The sequence below is a fragment of the Jaminaea rosea genome (assembly GCF_003144245.1).
Source record: "Jaminaea rosea strain MCA 5214 unplaced genomic scaffold BDZ90scaffold_11, whole genome shotgun sequence".
Classification (NCBI taxonomy): domain Eukaryota; kingdom Fungi; phylum Basidiomycota; class Exobasidiomycetes; order Microstromatales; genus Jaminaea; species Jaminaea rosea.
This window is the reverse complement of record NW_020289985.1, coordinates 193149-209805: the sequence shown is the minus strand read 5'-3', so window position 1 is coordinate 209805 and position 16657 is coordinate 193149. Positions and strand designations below refer to the sequence as shown.

The following is a 16657-nucleotide window of genomic DNA, read 5'->3' as shown; positions in this document are numbered from 1 at the left end:
CTGTACCAATGTGTGTGTGATATTGAGCCCCTCGACCCTCTTCACAGCGTCACCTCCCTCGTTCCATCCCTGTCAACGACCTTGACCTTCCACGTCCCCAAATCGACGATGAACCTCGTCTTCAACTCGTTTATGCACCTCTTGAGCAGCTCCAGCCCCTCGTCCAGCTCCATATCGGGGCGATGATACCTGTCGAGGGTAGACAGACAGAAGAAAGCACCGTATCCGTGAGCTGCATAGGGTACCTGAGCGAGGGTACCAAGGTAGTCGACCCAGTAGAGGGCCGGGGTTGACGTTGGGAGATCGTACCCGCCGAGGATGAGGTTCACCTGGTAGGGATGGCGTGAGCGCAGTGAGTTGGCCAGCTCGGTACGAATCCATGCCGATGCTGCTCGAGGTCGTAGTTGGATGTGATGGCTGTGGGGAAGGGGGCAAGAATGAGCGTCGAGGTCATAAAGGTGCGTTGTGTCGCCCGTCTCGTTTGTCGACTGCTCACCGAATTGCATACAGCTTGAGGTTGGCCTCGATGTACTCAGCAAAGTTGGTTGTGTCGCCTGTGAGAAGATCAGCGAGGAGGATGAGACGTGATGAGTAACCAGAGACGTCGACAGGTTGTCCTATCTCCTTGCACACGCACCGCTCTCTCCATTGTAAGCCATGGCAAGGTGTTGGGTCAACTCCATGATCTTGTCTTGGTCGCCCTTCATCTTGACGATGGACCTTGCCGCGTTCTGGTCCGACGCCAAGATAGTGTATCCCTTTCCCGTGATGCCGAATTGGCACTCCATGGTGGGCAAAGGAAGTGATACAGCAGCAAAGGGTAGCGTCGGGTGGAGAGGATTCAACGTCAAGATGGACAGGCGCACGACGGACGGAGTAGGATAATTGGCATGGCCTGAGCCCTGAACCGCCACGCGGCCTGCCGGCTCCGATGTCGTCGTCGTCATCATCATCAAGCAGCAACCTCGTCGATGGTGGCTAGCAGAACACCAATCTATGCTTGAAATCCAGAACGATAATGTACAAATGGTAAAGAGAGGATATGACTCGCAGTGAGGAGAAAGAAGAGCATCGTCACCCCTTTCAAAGGAGGTCGAAGTCGTCGAGCTGTGGATGAGCAGGTGAGAGCAACAAGTCAGCCAAGCAGTTGAGCACCGACGTAGATGTACCCTTGCCGCACGCACCTCATCATTGTACTTGGCAATGGTACGCTTGACGTGACTCTGGTCGAGCCATGAGACGCTGATGGCGCCGCGTGGAGGCAGCAAGAGAGAAAGGGTCAGCATCACAATGTCCTCGGTCCGTTGCCGCCACCTATGCCGCACTCACAAGTCCTCGAGATTCCTTGTCACCATAAATGCTGGGTCTGTGATGACGTCTGTCCCGACTCTGACCTGGCCCTGCTCAACGTAGGTGACTGCCTGCTTGACTGTCTCGCTCATCCTGAGCCTGCACATGACGATGGGTAGCCTCCTCCGGCAAAATGCGCTGACCGTCACCTTTTCCATAATGTCGCTCATCTTGGCACCCGTGTCGAGCAGGCCCATCTCATAGAGTTTGGACAGGAGCTGCGACTCTTGCTTTGAACGAAAGGGATCCTCGGCGGGGAGCGTCGAGAGGCGCAACGAGAGGTGGCGTATCTTGCCTACCAAGGTGTTGTATCTGTGCGTGACAAGAGAGACAGAAGGAGACAAGGTCAGAAGTCTGTTTCTCTCTGATTGCTCCTCTTTTGCTCACTTGTGGTAGTCATCACGCTCTTGGATGTGATAGCGCCTCATGACCTTTGTCTCGCGCATCCCGGCGTCTGATTTCCATGACAGAAAGTCATGCCTGCGAGAGCGAAGGAAGATTGGTGAGCGAGAGGTGATCGTCGTCGTCGTCGTCGTCGTCGTCGTCGTCTCACTTCTTGAGAAGCTTCTTCTCATGATGCTTGAGTTGACGCATGATCTTGAGATCTTGGTGGGTCGTCAAGGAGAGCGGCCCAGACGGCGTCGAGACGGCGTCGAAGAGCCAAATTTTGGTCAGTCGTGTTTCTCCCTTCCGCCTTTGCACACAGCGTCGTCGATAGTCGCCTCATTCTCTCTTTTTCTGGCCTACCTCGCCATCATGCCGCTCAACTCAATCACCTATCTTACAACGCAAGGTTGGGAGGGAACTGGCGTACCACTTGATGGAGCTGGGGGCAATGGACTCAAAAAGCCCCTCGCTATCCCAATGAAGCGAGGCCTCAAGGGTCTGGGAAAGGAGAGAGACAGGGCAGTGGAATGGTGGGATTGCCTCTTCGAGGCAAGCGCAAAGACGCTCAAGATTGGAGGCGCGCCATCTACATCATCGACAGCACCGTCGTCATCCATATCGACACCCGCTGTAACGGCGCCGTCCTCACCTGCCCCCCTCCCGGTCCTCAGCCCAGCCATGCCTTCGTCGTCCAAGATGTCTTTTGAGGCGTTGGCAAAGAGAGAGCATGCCAGGAGAGTCCTCCTCAGCAGCTTCGTAAAGGGAAGAGCAGACCCTTCGAGACCAACTCCGCCTCGCAAGGCTATGCAAGAGACTAGCAAGGCAGTAGTAGAAAAGAGCATCAGCATGGGCGAAGCAGCGAGCGAACCCAAGTCATCAAAGGAGAGCAAGGAGGAGAGGAAGCGCAAAAAGGCTGCAGCCAAAGCGGCTGAAAAGGGAGACGAGGAGGTACTGAAGTCGAAGAAGCGAAAGAGTGAGGACAAAGAGGAGAGACGGCGCAGAAGAGAGGAGCGTAGAGCTGCAAAGGCGGCGGCGGCGGCAGCAGCAGCGTTAGCTGGCAAGGCATCAGAGGCAAAGGGAATCAAGAAGGCGCACAAGTCCAATGGGGACAAGAAGACAAAGCGAAAGAGCAGCAAGAAGACCAAGTCTTCGAAGGCTTCCGATGTCGAAAGGGATCTCAAGAAGTCAGCGAGGAGAGAGGATAAGAAGCGAGCCCGAGCTGCTAAGGCGGCAGCGGCAGCAGCGGCAGCAGCGACAGCATCATGAGAAGCGACGGAGAGATGAGTTGATATCTGTGTGTAATTATACAATGACGAATCCATGACGACGACAGCGAAGCAGGGTGTGGGCTAGTTATTCCTGGGCACGAAGAAGAAGAGAAGGATCGAGGAGTGAGTCAATATGCCCTTGCTCTTGCCATGTCTGTCGGCGCCTCGCACTCACTGGCTGAACTTGTAGCCGCAATTTGGGCAAGTGTAGAAGACGGTGGTACCCTCATCAGCGCTCCTCATCTGGAGGGTACTGAATCTCATCTCTTCGTTGCCACACTTTGGGCACTTTTCCCTGATGGTAGCCTCATCTGCTCGTGCTCCATCACCGCCGTCGTTGCGTGAAGATACCGTCGATACGAGCTGGCGCTTGGTCCGGAGGGCCGAGGGGAAAGCAGAGGGATTTGAGCGTGTGACGAGGCTGAGATTGTCGTAAACTGTGTGCGTTATCAAGAGCAAATATATATGAGCACTGATGCAAAACGCCTCCTTTGGTGGCTCTGTCTCTCACCTGAAGCATCGAGGTGAGCACCGCAGGGGACGCAGGCAATGACATCCTCGTCCTTTGGCACATCGAGGAGGCTTCCACAAGAGGAGCAGAAGAAGAGGGGTCCAATTTTGTCGGGCGTCTGCAGTGATGACGAGGGGCCCGCCTGAGACGCCATTGTGAGTAGACGTGGATATGGACAAGTTGTCTTGACGAGGAGAAGCAAGTCGCGCACCACCCACGACACTAAACTTTCTCCCCGAGGAGTCCTTTCCCTTTCCGTCCCAAACCACGTGGTCCTTGGCGCTGCCAAGCTCCACCTGCTGCGAAGCCACGCCATGGCCGTCTGCCGTCTGCTATTAATGGTCAACATGGCATCGACTTCTGCAGAGGGAAGCGCGAAGAGAAGGCCACGTCGAGACGACGACCACGATGACGACGACAATGTCACTCGCCATGCCCGTGGCAGGCGCCGTCAAGATGCTGACCAGCATGGCAAGAGGCGACGGCGAGACGCCGATCATCGTCACAGGAGCCATCGCTCAGCATCTGCAAATCCAGATGCAAGCGCTGCCTCTGCCAGCGACAGCGAGGGCAACAGCAGTAGCAGCAGCCACTCTGCACCGACAGCAGCGCCCAAAGTCCTCTCGCTGGGTAGCTCGCCCATCTCCTCATCGTCGTACTATTCCCATTCGCCCGAGTTCAGGCACTGGCTTGTCAATGTATACGGTCCGGACAAGGACAGGAAGCATTCTTCATCTCGTCGTCCCCGCGAATACGGCCTCGACTCCCTCTCATCAAAGGAAGCTCATCGTCTCTTCGAACGGCGTTTCGTGCGTCAGTGGAATGCCGGCAAGCTACACGACGATTACTACCTGGGCAAGATCACCTCGGCTTCGTCGTCCTCGTCGCGTCATTGGAAGTTTGTCAGCAACCGCTCTTCGAAGGACCAGGATGAAGTGGCCGCTATGCGTGATGTAGTGGATCGCATGACCAACGGAACCAGTCGAGGGGCACTCGAAATGCGAAAACTTGAGGCCCAGAGATTTGGAGCAAGAGCAGCACCAGCAACAGCGGTGGCATCGGCAGCAGTCCCAGCCCAAGCACCAGCCGTAGTGGCACCATCATCATCGTCACGGCAGCATAGCGACACCCAATACGAAGCTGAAGTTTCACGCGAAGCCTCACGACGCGCCTCGCAGGCTCAAAGAAAGGCCGAGCGACGAGATGCTCGAGAGCGCGACGAGGAGCTCAACCCGCGAGCTACAGGGAGAGAGGCTAATATGGAAAGAAGGAGGCAGCGCAATGCCGCCAATCGCGATTTTGATGAAGCCAGAAAGGGTGGCGGGGATGTCGAGTTGCCAGAATCCACGCTCATGGGCGGCGGATCTTCTTTCCAGGATGCGTAAGTGCGAGACCGTATCAGCTGCAAGGAGACATGCTGACGTCCGCATCGACTCCTTCTTGTCCTTTTGCGCGGTAGTATGGCAGCCCGCTCCAGATCTACGGCCAAGCGTGACGCTAAGCGTGCAGAAAGGGAGGAAGAGATGGGGCAGCGTCGTAGCGAGTATCGGGCAAAAGAGGACTCGACCATGGAGATGTTCAGGGCCATGGCGCGGGAGCGATTCGGATAGAATCGGACATTGATAAATTGAATGGGTATCGAATCTACTTTACCTTGATTGACCGCATCACCCCAACTTCCACCTCTCATCCGCCTCCTCCATAGCCCTTCCCTGGGCGATGGACGCTCTCGCCCAATCCTGCGTCACGCACTTGACGCCTCTAAGAGCGGCCAGCCCAGCACCACCGAGCCGCAGAAGCCCGGCACAGGTCGCAGCCTCTGGTGGCCGCGGCAGCCCAACGGCGACGAGATGCGTCGTTTCGCCTTCGACGTATCCCTCGACGCATCGCCCGCCATTTTCCCATACCCGCTCGACCCAACGGGCCATATCCCGTGACCAGCCGCCGTTGGTCCCCTCTCCCTCGTGATCGCTGCTGCCGTCTGCGTCATTGTCCAAGCCCGGGTTTGTGATGAGAAGGATACGCATACCCTCGAAGACAGGACGCTCCCTTCTTGACGACTGCTGTGGGATGATACGCTTCTCCACCTCATCCCAGTGCGTCCACTGACGTACACAGGCTCTATAGCTTCGCCAATTGGGCTTCTTGCTGGGGATGGAGCGACGCGGTTTGGTGGTAGTGAGCGCAGGACCGGGAGGCAGAGGACGAAGCGAGGCAGAAGCAGGGTCAATAGGGGCTTTTGGTCGCCGGTCATCCTTATTCTGTTGTCGTCGAACACGCTTCTCCTGTTCGCGCAGCTTGTCGATCCTGGCTGCCCCAGCTTGGCTCCGACGGTCAGCCGAGGCCCGCTCCTCTTCGTGAAGCGCTGCAGACAGGAGGCTGGGCTCAGCTGATGTTGAGACTGATGCTGCCCTCGCGCTCGGAGCGATGCCACGATCCCCTTCTACCCGCGGCTGCTTGGCGTGGGCAGCTGCATCAGGGCGAACGATCTTGGCGGGACGTTGTGGTGGCATGACGACCTCCTCATCGTCCGTCGCCGACTCTGAGGCGGTCATACTCTCCTCCATTGCAGCTGCTGCCTCGTCCTGAGGCTTCGCTGCAGGCTTCGCTGCAGGCTCCGGCGCTACACCAATTGCCCTCGCCATCGTAGGTCTGGGGCCCAGAGCGAGCATGCTCCGAGTGGCAGGCGGCGCTGCTGCACGCTTCCCTCCTGCTGCCCTCCCTCTGACAGATGGGCTCCTTCCGTTTCTTCTGGGCCCTGCCGCTTCCCCTTCTCCTTCGTCCTCCTCGCTTGTACAGCTGTTACCATCCTTGTCGTCTCCCGGCGTTGTGATCGCCGTCAGATCGGAGACGTCGGTCCTGAAGGCGGCAGGAGTGACGGCTGCAGCTCCTTGAAATGCAAGAGGAGGGTATCGACGAGATGTACTTTTGTCTTGCAAGGCAGGTGCTTGACGCCGCGCGATGTCATCGAAGGGGTTGGAGGGCTGTACACTGGAGGAGGGATCCGTGATGTCCGCGAGACTGCTTGAGAAGGCAGGTGGGCGACGGGACATTGAGGCCTTGATGGAGCGCTTCGTGGCCTCGAGCTGACGAGACTGAGCCTCGAGTAGTTGAGAGGTAGCTGCAGGGGCGAGCCGTTCGAGCTGTTCGACGCTTGACGTGCCTTGAGGCTGCAGTCGAAGCTGCGCGGCGTGTTCTTCTGCTGCTGGCACTGAGGACCAATACTCAATGGCCGGCATGACTGCCACCTGAGTAGCCATCGCAGCTTGATGTGTGGACTCACTTGTCCCTTGCTCCTCGATAGGAGGATCATGATCTTGGGTTGATCGCGAGGCTGTACATCTGCCGGCCTCCCTCTGCTTCCAGAGCGGACGGGCGCTCGTGAGTTGTAGTGCCTCTGGTCGTGGATTGGTGAGCAGACCTTGACTCCAGTCGCTGAAAGTGAATTCTCCATCGTCAGGAGGGCGATTGGCTGCTGCCTTCTCAGGGTCCTCGGTATCATCTCGTGATGTTATGTCTAGCCCTGGCCTCCCCTGTTCCTCTTGATGTGGATCTGACGTGGTAGCGCAGCCCTCTCCCGTGAGTCGACGATATTCTTCTGCCACACTCGTTGACAGTGGCAGATCATGGTCCAGCTGCTCGCGAAAGCGTCGAAGCCGCTCGACGATGGGGGTTGAGGGGCCGTCCCGGCAGCCCTTTGCAACCTCGGCCATCACGTTGCAAAGTGGCGCTGAGCTGATCCGGCAGAATGATAGTAATAGAGCATGAGCTTGGCAATTCTCAGTAGTGCCGAATGAGCCCGTCTAATGCGAAAATCAAGGCAGACCCGTCAAAGATGCCGAGATGGCCAAGAGGTTGTTGGGAGACTCAACTTGGATCGAGGAAGTAGAGAGACAACAAATTGAGCAACTTCAGTCCGCCTTGCACGACTTCGACGATGGACGTCCGTGCGTCAGTCCGATTTCCTTTCCGTGTCGCGTGGGGCGGCGAGCCCAACGGCAGTCACAATGCAATCCACCCTCGACAAGGAGGCCTTTTCGAATGGCTGCCAACTTCCCATGGCTCGTCATGTCTGTATGCTCAAGTAGATGTGAGAGAGGCAAGACAACGTCGCAAAGAAACGCAGATGCAGGATCATGTGAGGAAGGTGCTTCACATTCGAGGGCGAGGTCGAATCATATCGAATCAAGGGAAGGATCAAAGGCGCAGTAGGCCAATACTTGCAGCTTCGCCCTTACTCCGTGAGCCGACTGTCCCTCCGAGCTTTTCCCCTCATGGATTGTCGCCGCTCTTGTAGATGCGTCGTAGGGCTCTGGATCTCGTGTGTTGACTCGTTGCTCACGATGGCCCTTTCGGGCCTGGATCGTCAGTGGATACCTCTTCTTGCGCCTCGTTCCTCTCAAAGACGACATCGCTCATCGCTGCCCCTTGCCTTGCCGACGTCAAGCTTGGCCGTATTCTGCTGTTTTGCCTTCACTTGACTTTCTTCGAGTGCATTCGCACGAGTGCTCTGCTCTCCATTGAGCACGCGGGTGCCACCTGTGGACTTGCTCTGTTCTTCCGCCGCAGCCGCAGCAAAGAGATCTCGAAGACGGGGACGAGAGCGCTGGCGCTTCTCACCGGGTTCGAGCGCACTTGTCTCTTGCTTCAGATCCTGACCTTCAATGTCATCCGCGGAGAAGACGGCGCCGTCTCGCTTGTTGCCATCATTGTAGGAGCGTTCGTTCCTGGGCTCGCTTCGAGGCTTGGAGCAGCCGTCGTTGGCATTGTGCTGCTCATTGACACGTCTGTCATTGTTCCTGCGCTGATCGCTGCCATTGGTGTTTTTCTCTTTGCTTTCCTTGCGTTCCCTCTCCCTCTCCCTCTCATGCACTGTCCGCTTGCGCTGCTCTCTACGCTCCTCCTGGGTCAGAAAAGGCGAAGGGTTCCTACGCAACTCACGCTGCGTGTAGCCATCGCCGCGGTCTGGACGAGACGACGGCGAGCGTGACGAGGGCTGATCGTGCTGATAGTAAGGAGAGGACGGAGAGCGTCGTCGACGCGGCGATGGAGAGCGAGAACGGGTGCGTGCTCGAGAGCGAGATCTTGTGAGGCGGGGCTGGTCATGAGAGCGATACTGCTCCGCTGGAAGCTCACCGCTGCGTCGTGAAGAGGAGACATAGCCATGCGTTGCTCGGTCGGCGGCGTCAGAGCCAGCCTTCGACTGATCCTGCGCCCGAGGAGATGCTGATGTGAGCACGGCTATTCAGCGTTTCCACTTCCTTACGCAAGGCACTCACCTTAGCCCACTCGATGCGGAGCTCGATATTACTGTTGGCAAGGTAGGTTCCCCTCATCCAATAGAGGGCGTTCTGCGCCAATTGCGAAGGCGTATGAAAGGCGACAGATCAGTCAAGGGCACCCTGCAGGCCGCCAGCTGACAGCCGGGTCCTGCTACTCACCGCAGCATTCTCGTGACGTTCGAATTGTACGAAGCCGTAGCTAGGAAGGCAAGCGCGAAGCATCAGCTAAATACGTCCGGATTGATACCGTCTCTGCAGTGTGTTTGACCGACCTTGTAGCCCAGTGAGATCTGGCGGCAGGGATTTCAACGCGTACAAGGGGTCCGTATCGGCCGAAGTCATGAGCCAGGTCGCTGCGTGCACATGGGACGCACAGGGGAGGGCAGGCGATGAGAGTGACGCTCAACGAGCACAGATTGCTGCGAGAGCGACGATACTTACGCTGCTCTGACGTTGCGAGGAATGCCGAAGAGAAACAGAGTCTTGGCAGGGGCCAGAGTGGGCGTACAGGCAGGAAGATCCACACCTTTGTTCAGCAAGTTCCCTATTGATCGGCTTCGCAGCGCAGCCTGTGACTCACCGTCCTGGTATCTTCGCCACGCTGCGTCGTGATCGACGAGTCTCTACGCGGATGATAGCGGTGGCCCTCCGGGCTTCGAGAGTCAGGCTTGCCGCGGTCGTGGTACGCCATGTTACCCCTGCCGTCGGAGCTAACGACAGGGGAGTAGGGAGTGATAAATCAATGATTCGATGGAGTGGTGGTGGTGGTAAAGTCAAAATGCAAGATGCGAGAGCAAAGCGGGTGTGATTGACTGATGAGCAGGCAGGCTTGGGCTGAGCGCTCCGATCGAGAGACGGAAGTGCGACGCGTCGAGCGCGTCAGTGGATCGCCCAGAGTGGCTACGGTGTGACAGATTGGGCAATGATTGTGCGCATCGAGAGCTAGAAGTGACAACAAGAAGCCGGTGATGGGTGGAGAGATGTTGCTCGAGTAGAAGGAGTAAAGGCGAAACGAGCAGAGAGGTAGTGCGATGACAACGGCACATAGCACGAGCAAGAGTAGAAAGAAGCACGGAAGCACGGCAGTTGCGGCCAGCTCGATTTACACGCTTCCACCTCCCCATGCCGTCGATGGCGTGGAGGGCCAAAGAGCCGCAGCTGCAGCGGCCGAAGCTGACCCGCCTCCGGTCAAATATTCCCATACCTCCTCTGAGTCTCCGTCCACGGCAGGATTTGGGTAGAGGTTGGTAGCGGAAGGGAAGGGCGAAGCTGATGACGATGATGACGAAGGGCCGCCAGCGGCGGTGGCGCCGGTAGTGATGATCGGTGGCGGTGGGGGCGGAACAGTGCTTGTTGACTTGGTGGCGCCTGGAATGGGGAATGGCGTGAGGCCGTGACCACTGCCGCTGCCGCCATTGGACAAAGCAGCGACCGCAGCAGCTGCGGCGGCGGCATTGCCAAAGGCCTCGTCCAATGCCTTGGAGCCTGACGATGGCGCGCTTGCAGCGCCATCGTTGGCATTCTTGACGCCACTATGGCTGTTGTCGCCGCTCTTGCTGTCCTTGGTCGTTGAGCCGGCTGGATCTGACATCGACGCCACGCTCGACGTCGATTTCGAATCGGTATCGAATAACGCCAACACCGAGCGCAGATACATTCCGTAAGGCGCCGCGGCTCCATCTCGATGTGCCGGTGTACGTCCTGCTACTTCGAGACACCCCGCCAACTTGTGCACCTGGTCAAAGGTAGCCTTGGCATCGACGTGTACGCCAGTGTGCCTGCCGACGTCGAGCTTCGTCATGCGCAGAGCGGACACGGCAGCATAAGTAGCCATGACGACGACGGCGTTGGGCGCTAGAGGTAGGCCATCAGTTCCAATCTGGTCGTCATCAAGTAGCGTGTCGATGAGCTCCCGAGCGCACCGCATCGAGTCATGCGCAATGGGCGTGGCCACCTCGTCACGAAGTGCCGCGGCCTGAAGTACGATTGAGTTGAGGTGACAGCGCCAGTAATTGTAGATGAGGCGCGAGTAAGGCGACCAGCGGACCAGAAAAGCGCCCATGGCCATGGACCCGCCAACGCCTGCTTCGTCCATCCCGCCTGTTGGGCACCAGAGGCGTTTCCAGGTCTCGAGATCGGTACAAGCTGAAGCACGCAGCCTGGTAAGAGTAGAGATGCTGTCCGTCACCTGATTGCCTCCGGAAGGTACGGCCAGGCATGCCTCGAATGCCTGCGTGTGCTTCTCGACGAGCTTACGCAGCTCGATTTGACAGACAAGCGCCGCGTCCTCTGGTAGAGCAAAGTCCTCCCGGTTCCATCTCACTGACTGCATCAGTGGGGAGTCGGTGCAGCTTAGCGTGCAGGGCCTGCCGAATTGCGTGCTCAACGTCCCCTCTGCAATTAATAGGCTCTTCCATAGCCTCTGCCTGTTGCGCACTCGCCTCGAAAGCTGCTCATTGTCCTGCGCGCTGAAGGAGGGCGAGGGAGCGAGGGCGATGTTGACTCCGACCTCGGTCGCAGTGCGGATGGCCATGCCGAGATATTGCCAAGCTCGGTCTTCGACGATGATATGGGTAGGTCGGTGAAAAAGACTGGCGAGGAGAAAGGCTTGGCTAATCTCGACGCTCTTGTATCCTCCAGTAACGATCAGAGGGAACAGCTTGTCCCTCCAATGGCACTCCAATCGCTCTGTCAACTCTGCGCAGCCCTCACTCATGCGCGCGGAAATCGATGCAATGACGGTGAGGAGGAATTTGGACCTGGCGCGAATGTAAGTAAGCGAGTGCAAGAAGGGGTCGAAGATGAAGTTGGAGGGATTGACCTTGTTGAAAAAGAGGTCAAATAGATCCTCCATCTCCTTGGACGAAGCAATGCCCTGCGCAATCGGGTCGTACGCGGGGTCAACGTCGAGCTTTGACGAGTAGAGGGAGAAGCGGAAGTATCCCTTGCGACTGGCTCCTACTGGGTCGACCGGTGCGTCCTCTTCGGCGACGGCGGCGGGCGTTTCATCGATGCTCATCCGCTCAGCTGTCCGCGAAGATGGCCGGCGAAGCTGATTTGATGCAGCGACGGTATGCTCGGCGCCTTCGACGTTTGCACTAGCGCGTCTTGAAGGCGGTACTGGTAGCGGCTCGTCGTCGCTCCTTCGCCGCTTGCCTAGATGAGGCCCCTCGTCAGCAGCGATACCGCTCTCTATGGCCGAGACCGCCTCTGGAGCAAACTCAATTGCTTGCTGAATTGGCGCGGCTTCGGACCCAACAGTAGCAGCCTCTTCGAAGGATCCCTTGGTCGCAGTCGATAATGGGCTTGCGGTGTTTTCCGCCGTCTTAATGGGTCTCACTCTGCCTGCCTTGTATTCCCAATTGCCATTTTCAAGCGTCGAGGGCTCAGCTCCTCCTCCGCCTTGGATGCCGACCGATGCAATCTTTTGTGGTGGGAGCGGAGCATCGGAGGTAGGCAGGCTGATCGAGCTCGCTGCAGGACTGGCTTGAGCTTTGAGCCCAGCGGCCACTCGTCTGGCTTGACTGAGCTGACGAGGTGATGAGATGAGGCCCAATGTCGCCGCTGCAGCCACGCTTCTCGGGTCTCGAAATCCACCATGCGTCTGCTTGCGAGCGGCAGCCGTGGATGCGTATGCTAAGAGCTGCAGCGGCCGCGACAAGACATCCTGATCGTGGTGATCACCTCCAACATCATCCTCATCCACGAGCTCGTCTTCTTCGTCTTCCTCGTCGCTGCTGCGAAGAGTAGCAGGCGGCTGCGGCTGGTAGTGCGGCGCAGGGAGCGTTCGTGAAGCGCTGAGCTTGCTTGCATTGCCTGGCGCGCGGGTGAAGCTAGGCTGCGGCGGACCCATTGATGCCAGAGAGGAGGGGGAAGGCGGAATGTGGGCGGAGGGATCCGAAGGTCGCCTCGGCATCGACTCTACTGACTGGCGGCTGCGGGTACTGCTCTCCGTCGGGCCCCAGCGAGCGTATGAGTCTTCACGAGACGAGGATGCAAGAGGATATGACGGACTCGGTCGACCAGAGACGGCCGAAGAGAGAGGCGGTGAAAAGAAGCCCTGTTGACGGTTGCTCGAACTGGACGAGAGAGGGCCTGTACGATAGCCACTGAGACCACCCGCAAGGGCTTGAGCCTCGAAAGGCGAGGGTGATGCGAGTGTCCGACTTGGTCCGTAAAAGGCTGCGCCCGAGTCATGGCTGGGAAAGTGAGGAAGCGAGCCAGGGTGGTATGTGCGGCCATGGAGGAGGCGCCCGGACTGCTGACCGAGATATTCGTTGCTCGAGCGAGAGGACGACACCTTGTGACCGTTGGTGACTGAAGGTGCCGGCGGAGGGGGTGGAGGAGGTGGAAGCGGACGCGAGAAGTAGTCGCTGGGATGTCCGGCGGCGCCTCCGGGGCTTCGGGCGTATGGTGAAGGCAAAGGGTAGTGCGGGAGGTTGGAAGGTGGGTCACCTCCGTTGCCTGGAGACCAAGCGGATGGGCGATAGGGCGCTGAAGATTGCTGCTGAGGCGAGTTGCTGATCTGGCGGTGAGACTGCGGCTGCGTAGGCTTGGAAGGCCCTGCGGCGCTTATGGCGCTCTTGTCTTTTGGCAAGTTGCTGCGGAAGGGGAATGAAATGGTCAGGCAGACATTTCCATGATGATGCGTTCGGTAGTACTCACGGTCTACCGGGCTTTCTACCTCTGCGATGCTTCTCAAAGACACACTCCTTGTCATGACGAGAGCAGCGCTGCGGGCGACAGGGAAGGGAGATGATTAGCGGGTCGAAGAAGGGCAGGGAGCATGTGATAAGACCATCCTCACCTTGCAAGGTACTTTGCCGTCATTGGGTGCTGAGCAGCGGATCTTGGCTGAGCGACATTCGAGACAGCTGAGCGCAAGATGACGAGACGTGAGATGTTGCTCCTCATGGGATGTTGACTACGCTGCACTCACGCGATCCTAGCTCCTGGCTTGACATCTGACCCGCCCGGTCCATCAGCTCTCACTCTCGGCTTCTCGCCGTTGATGAGAGGCGGAGATGCTTCAAAGCTGCCGTCCTGGGCGTAGCTCCCATCTGGCGAGTCTGCGCTCATTGGCGAGTCCTCCCTCGCCATGATGAGACGCGAGGTGGACGCTAACTATTGGTTTGCTGGTGTGGTCTGCTTCAATTGATGATCTTTTCGAGGGCAGGGCTTAAGTCCATTGCAGAGGGTCGCGAGCTGTCGAGATGGGAATGGGAGGCCTTACTCGCTGCTTGGGTCCCTCGGTCGGCCTTATCGTGTCGTTTCTAGCCGTCGTGATGAGGTAGGGCCAAGCGGAGCTAGTCAAGACGTCGAGGTAGGCTGTACGGATGCTGACAACCGCGGTCTTTGATCTGCTGAATGGCAATGCGATATCACGACCTGCAAAAGCGGAAGGCTATGGTCGCCGTTGGTCCCTGCCTAGGCGGGCGTAGACTGCCGGATGACGCCGGGCGAGTTACGACGTCGAAGGAGGCAGGTAGGGGGGTAAAGTCAGGCAAGCTTTGGGCAATGCCTCTGGTGATGGAGATCGGACCAGCGGTAATGAAGGAAGTAAAGAAGGATATACTGATGCGTCGCGGGGGTGAAGAGTAAGGCGACGAAGAGCGCCACGAAGAGCGAGCGAGCTTGCGAGGGACAGTAGTCGGCGAGCTAAGGATAGTCGGCAACGGCGCGGGGGATCACGCTCTGCAGAGATGAGAGCGCGGGGAGCAGGCGGGGAAGAGAAACAGAGACGCAGGTCAGGTCGGCGACGCAACGCAGCAGCTACCCAGCCACAGCAGCAGTCGAGTCGAGTCGAGTCGAGCACTCAAGCCAGGCACCGCACGCAGTCACGCGCTGAGAGCGGCGACAAAACGAAACAGGGCGCCACACAGTCTCGACTCGGATTACCCATGTCAACCCTCCGTCCGTCGGACCGGAAGCGAGCAAGGCAGACAAATGGACAGGTCGAGCCAGCGTCTCGACTGTCGTGCTCGAGCCAGGTGATTTCAAGGGATCGTGCGAGGCCAATCGATCGAGCCAGTCTTTTCTTTTGCCCCTCTGACCACTAGCAACAACAAGACTACGTCGGACCCACGACGAGCGTCTCGGCCGCCATGAGCGAAGCGTCGCTCCTCGAGAGGCTAGATTCGATACCGCAGATCAAGGCTTTCGATGCCTTTCCCAAAGTGCAACGCACGTACGCAACGAGGTCCTCGAGAGGTGGCATCTTCACCCTCGTAGTCTCTGCAGTCCTACTCTACCTCACCTGGTACGAGCTGGGTGCTTACCTCTATGGCCATCCGACGGCGACATTCGGCATCGATCATAGCTTGTCGCCGGACATGCAGGTCAATGTCGACCTGACAGTGGCCATGAAGTGTCATTGTGAGCTGAGACGACCCAGCAAACCTCTCGTAGTTCGCGTCAGGAGGAGGACACGGCTCACCCATTCCTCCTATTCCCTGCGCAGACCTCACTGTTGACGTTAGAGATGCTGTTGGTGACCGTGTACACTTCTCTGACTCGGATATCACCAAGGACGAGACTTCCTTCGAGGTCGGCCACGCCAATCGACTCGAGTGAGTAACAAACGGCTCGAAGCGGGACGCATACATTCCTGACGTCTCTTTTCTTTTTTCTGTTCCAGCTCTATTCCTCTGCCGGATCGTCACATTGGCCATCTTGTCGACGCTGCTCGCCACATGCATATGCCGACATTCTCACGCAAGTCGAAGCCGAAGCGCAAAGCAAAGTGAGTACGCCATCGATGTGCGACGCCCGTGACCCAACTACGTCCATTCTGACCAGCAACGTGGCTCGTGCAGAGGCTACGGCGGCCGCCAAGTCGCCTTCGCCCCTACAGAGCATATCGTCAAGAATGGCGACGCCTGTCGCATCTACGGATCCGTCCTTCTGAAAAAAGTCACCTCGAATCTCCACATCTCCACACTTGGCCACGGCTACTTCAGCTTCGAGCACACTCCCCATGAGCTCATGAATCTCTCGCACGTAGTCCATGAGCTCTCCTTCGGCCCTTATTTCCCAGATATCGCACAACCCCTGGATCACAGCGTGGAGATCAGTAAGGACCACTTCTCCATCTTTCAATACTTTGTCAACATCGTCCCCACGCGATATACAGATGGCGGAGGGAGGACGATCCAGACGAACCAGTACAGTGTGACAGACTATGTTCGCACTGTGCAGCATGGGATGGGGGTGCCGGGCATCTTCCTCAAGTTCGATGTGGAACCACTTGCCCTGTCCATGAAGCAACGTACGGCGACCCTCACGCAATTCCTCGTACGACTTGCGGGCATCTTGGGCGGGGTGTGGGTCTGTGCCGGCTACACGCTCAGAGCGGGCGACAGGGCTGTGAGGACAGCCGCCAAGATCTACCGTGGAGGAGAGGAAGATGACCGCTTCGGTGGCGGGGACAATACAGTAGACCACTACGCGTTTACGTCGGCGTACAACACGGGAAGAGAGCGGGGTGGCAGTGGGGCGAACCGAGGATGGAAGGGCATGGCAAGATCGCACAGCTCGCGGTTCAGCTACTCGGAGGTGTACAACCCCGCGGGTGCTTCCTCGCCTTATGGTGCGTCAAGAGGAGGAGCGAGTAGAGATGGTGGGACAACAGGGGACACGTCCATCTCGATGATGAGTGACGCAAGCTTCGCTTCAGTCTCTGCGGGCTTCAATGCGGCAAGGGAGAAGGCAGGGCAGGCTTGGCAGGCCATCAGCCCGAATCGTCACCGTAAAAACGAGTCGCTGGCCACGAAGATCATGAGCGAGGAGGGGAGGGGTTCGCTTTGATGTGTAGCGCGCATGCTGGTCGCTGTGGCTGCGAAGGCGAACGTCGACGACGT

General features: G+C 58.0%; 9 protein-coding genes across 9 annotated transcripts; 3 read left to right on the top strand and 6 right to left on the bottom strand.

Annotated features, from left to right (window-relative positions):
- Window positions 1-41: 41 nt before the first annotated feature.
- BDZ90DRAFT_265192 (putative multicatalytic endopeptidase complex chain PRE1) lies at window positions 42-886 on the bottom strand (the record flags this gene model as incomplete). Its single annotated transcript, XM_025508655.1, has 3 exons — window positions 638-886; window positions 497-554; window positions 42-417 (listed from the first exon to the last, which is right to left on the bottom strand). Exons 1-3 carry the CDS (start codon window positions 786-788, stop codon window positions 42-44), a joined length of 585 nt encoding a protein of 194 aa, XP_025360823.1. The 5' UTR covers window positions 789-886.
- Window positions 887-966: 80 nt separating this feature from the next.
- BDZ90DRAFT_233344 (putative IMP3-component of the U3 small nucleolar ribonucleo protein) lies at window positions 967-1956 on the bottom strand. The gene is made up of 5 exons (XM_025506599.1): window positions 1904-1956; window positions 1738-1831; window positions 1330-1662; window positions 1185-1242; window positions 967-1107 (listed from the first exon to the last, which is right to left on the bottom strand). The coding sequence occupies exons 1-5, from the start codon at window positions 1923-1925 to the stop codon at window positions 1084-1086; spliced, it is 531 nt and encodes a 176-aa protein (XP_025360822.1). The 5' UTR covers window positions 1926-1956; the 3' UTR covers window positions 967-1083.
- A 95-nt stretch (window positions 1957-2051) lies between these two features.
- On the top strand, window positions 2052-3081 carry BDZ90DRAFT_233343 (hypothetical protein). Its single transcript, XM_025506598.1, has one exon. It carries the CDS (start codon window positions 2107-2109, stop codon window positions 3001-3003), a length of 897 nt encoding a protein of 298 aa, XP_025360821.1. The 5' UTR covers window positions 2052-2106; the 3' UTR covers window positions 3004-3081.
- On the bottom strand, window positions 2602-3710 carry BDZ90DRAFT_233342 (hypothetical protein). The gene is made up of 3 exons (XM_025506597.1): window positions 3517-3710; window positions 3181-3442; window positions 2602-3096 (listed from the first exon to the last, which is right to left on the bottom strand). The coding sequence occupies exons 1-3, from the start codon at window positions 3668-3670 to the stop codon at window positions 3087-3089; spliced, it is 426 nt and encodes a 141-aa protein (XP_025360820.1). The 5' UTR covers window positions 3671-3710; the 3' UTR covers window positions 2602-3086.
- Window positions 3711-3863: 153 nt separating this feature from the next.
- BDZ90DRAFT_261534 (hypothetical protein) lies at window positions 3864-5126 on the top strand (the record flags this gene model as incomplete). The annotated part of the gene is made up of 2 exons (XM_025508388.1): window positions 3864-4897; window positions 4976-5126. 2 exons carry the CDS (start codon window positions 3864-3866, stop codon window positions 5124-5126), a joined length of 1185 nt encoding a protein of 394 aa, XP_025360819.1.
- On the bottom strand, window positions 5074-7403 carry BDZ90DRAFT_233341 (hypothetical protein). Its single transcript, XM_025506596.1, has one exon. The coding sequence runs from the start codon at window positions 7227-7229 to the stop codon at window positions 5184-5186; it is 2046 nt and encodes a 681-aa protein (XP_025360818.1). The 5' UTR covers window positions 7230-7403; the 3' UTR covers window positions 5074-5183.
- A 418-nt stretch (window positions 7404-7821) lies between these two features.
- Window positions 7822-9694, bottom strand: BDZ90DRAFT_48553 (hypothetical protein). The gene is made up of 6 exons (XM_025509621.1): window positions 9379-9694; window positions 9240-9280; window positions 9071-9151; window positions 8958-8997; window positions 8796-8867; window positions 7822-8725 (listed from the first exon to the last, which is right to left on the bottom strand). The coding sequence occupies exons 1-6, from the start codon at window positions 9487-9489 to the stop codon at window positions 7916-7918; spliced, it is 1155 nt and encodes a 384-aa protein (XP_025360817.1). The 5' UTR covers window positions 9490-9694; the 3' UTR covers window positions 7822-7915.
- Window positions 9695-9900: 206 nt separating this feature from the next.
- BDZ90DRAFT_261531 (hypothetical protein) lies at window positions 9901-13898 on the bottom strand (the record flags this gene model as incomplete). The annotated part of the gene is made up of 4 exons (XM_025508387.1): window positions 9901-13399; window positions 13464-13531; window positions 13606-13672; window positions 13738-13898. 4 exons carry the CDS (start codon window positions 13896-13898, stop codon window positions 9901-9903), a joined length of 3795 nt encoding a protein of 1264 aa, XP_025360816.1.
- Window positions 13899-14767: 869 nt separating this feature from the next.
- On the top strand, window positions 14768-16643 carry BDZ90DRAFT_233339 (DUF1692-domain-containing protein). Its single transcript, XM_025506595.1, has 4 exons — window positions 14768-15173; window positions 15259-15367; window positions 15436-15540; window positions 15614-16643. Exons 1-4 carry the CDS (start codon window positions 14903-14905, stop codon window positions 16602-16604), a joined length of 1476 nt encoding a protein of 491 aa, XP_025360815.1. The 5' UTR covers window positions 14768-14902; the 3' UTR covers window positions 16605-16643.
- The last annotated feature ends 14 nt before the right edge of the window (window positions 16644-16657 follow it).